Source organism: Musca vetustissima, unplaced genomic scaffold, assembly GCF_032173495.1.
Source record: "Musca vetustissima isolate MV318-11 ecotype Yass unplaced genomic scaffold, APGP_CSIRO_Mvet_v1 utg34729, whole genome shotgun sequence".
NCBI lineage: Eukaryota > Metazoa > Arthropoda > Insecta > Diptera > Muscidae > Musca > Musca vetustissima.
The window spans coordinates 108,295-109,801 of NW_026881222.1; the positions used below are offsets into that span (position 1 = coordinate 108,295).

The 1,507-nt window shown below is 34.6% G+C and overlaps 1 protein-coding gene across 1 annotated transcript; it reads right to left on the reverse strand.

Annotated features, from left to right (window-relative positions):
- Positions 1 to 401: 401 nt before the first annotated feature.
- Positions 402 to 967, reverse strand: LOC133327228 (zinc transporter zipt-7.2-like). Its single transcript, XM_061535788.1, has 2 exons — positions 962 to 967; positions 402 to 884 (listed from the first exon to the last, which is right to left on the reverse strand). Exons 1-2 carry the CDS (start codon positions 965 to 967, stop codon positions 402 to 404), a joined length of 489 nt encoding a protein of 162 aa, XP_061391772.1.
- Between the last annotated feature and the right edge of the window lie 540 nt (positions 968 to 1,507).

Below are 1,507 nucleotides of genomic sequence, written 5' to 3' on the forward strand. Positions count from 1 at the left end.
TTTACTCGTTGGTAAAATTTCCGGACTTCATTCTGACTCCTGTACATCTCGATTTGCTCACGCTCACGTTTTTCTCGATCGGACGTCTAAAACACTGGATGAATGCCTTCCGTCTATCACAACATGATCAATTTGATTTCTCGTTATATGTATGTCTTACTCTTCCATTTATAGAACGCCTACATCAACCCTCAATATTTTCAATGTATATCAGTAATAATCAACCCATAGAAGTCCTTATAATAAATCAATCCTAGACAATAATAAACAACAAAACACACCAATATTTGTAGATTTAAATATAATTTATTTTTCTTAAACTAATGGGTGAAATGTACAGTGATATCGGTTGATTGGCAGGATAAAAATGGAAAGTGCTATTTACATCACTGCTCTGAGCTTTATTGCCAACCATTCCAGCCATTATTCCAGCCGCCATGACCACCAGCTCCGGCATTGATTACTTTCACGATTTTAACTTCAGCACCACCATGACCATAACCTCCATGACCGTGTCCATGATCATGATGATCAGCATGGATAACCTTAATGTTATGGACATGATAACCACCATGACCATGTCCATGAGCATATCCATGTCCGTGATCATGTTCTTTGATGACTTTGACAATTTTCACTTCAGGTTGCGGTTGGGGTTCAGCATGAATGACTTTGACTGTTTTGACATGAACATCTCCATGACCATGTCCATATCCGTGACCATAGTCATGGCTATGCCCACTAACTGGGATAACTTTTACAGTTTTAACATCAACATGCTCGTGGTGATCATATCCTGCAGCATATCCACCAATATCACCACCACCACCAATGAAGCCAGCTGAGCATGTGGCTACCAAAACAGCTAAGGTGCAGACAAAGAACTGAAATACCAAAGATCCACGTTAGTATCAATTAATTTATTTAATTATCTTTAACGTAGAGGATTTTTGTTACTAACCTTCATTTTAGGAATCTACTTGCTTCAATCCTCTTTATGGAGATTATTCCTAAAGTTGTTTTGTTTTTTCTGCTAAACAGAAACGAATGATGCTCTTATCAGCAAATCTAGGGTATTTATATATTAAATTGTCATTTAACGAAAACTATTCCAAATCTAAAGCAAATCTATTTTTTAATAAATCAATAAAATATAATATAAATATTATGAAGACATTTATGATTTTTGTATTTTATTTGAAACGATGTATGTAAATGATAATGCATTTTATTCGCAAATTGGGTCTTCGTTTGGTAGTTTTCCGCAAATGTTTAGTTTTGCTTAAAAATAAATATAAAGAAATTTGCATAAATATGTTGGCACTAAAATAAAGTAGTGCGGGTGTGAACGACATAATATAAAGAATTAGATGAGCCACTAAAATATCTTATTTATCCTTCACTTGAACAAAAAAGTAGCAAAGTGTCCGTTGAGGTTGCCGACAGATATATACCTTTTATATAAGGGTATACGGTATATGTTTTTATCCAGGAACTGGACATATTT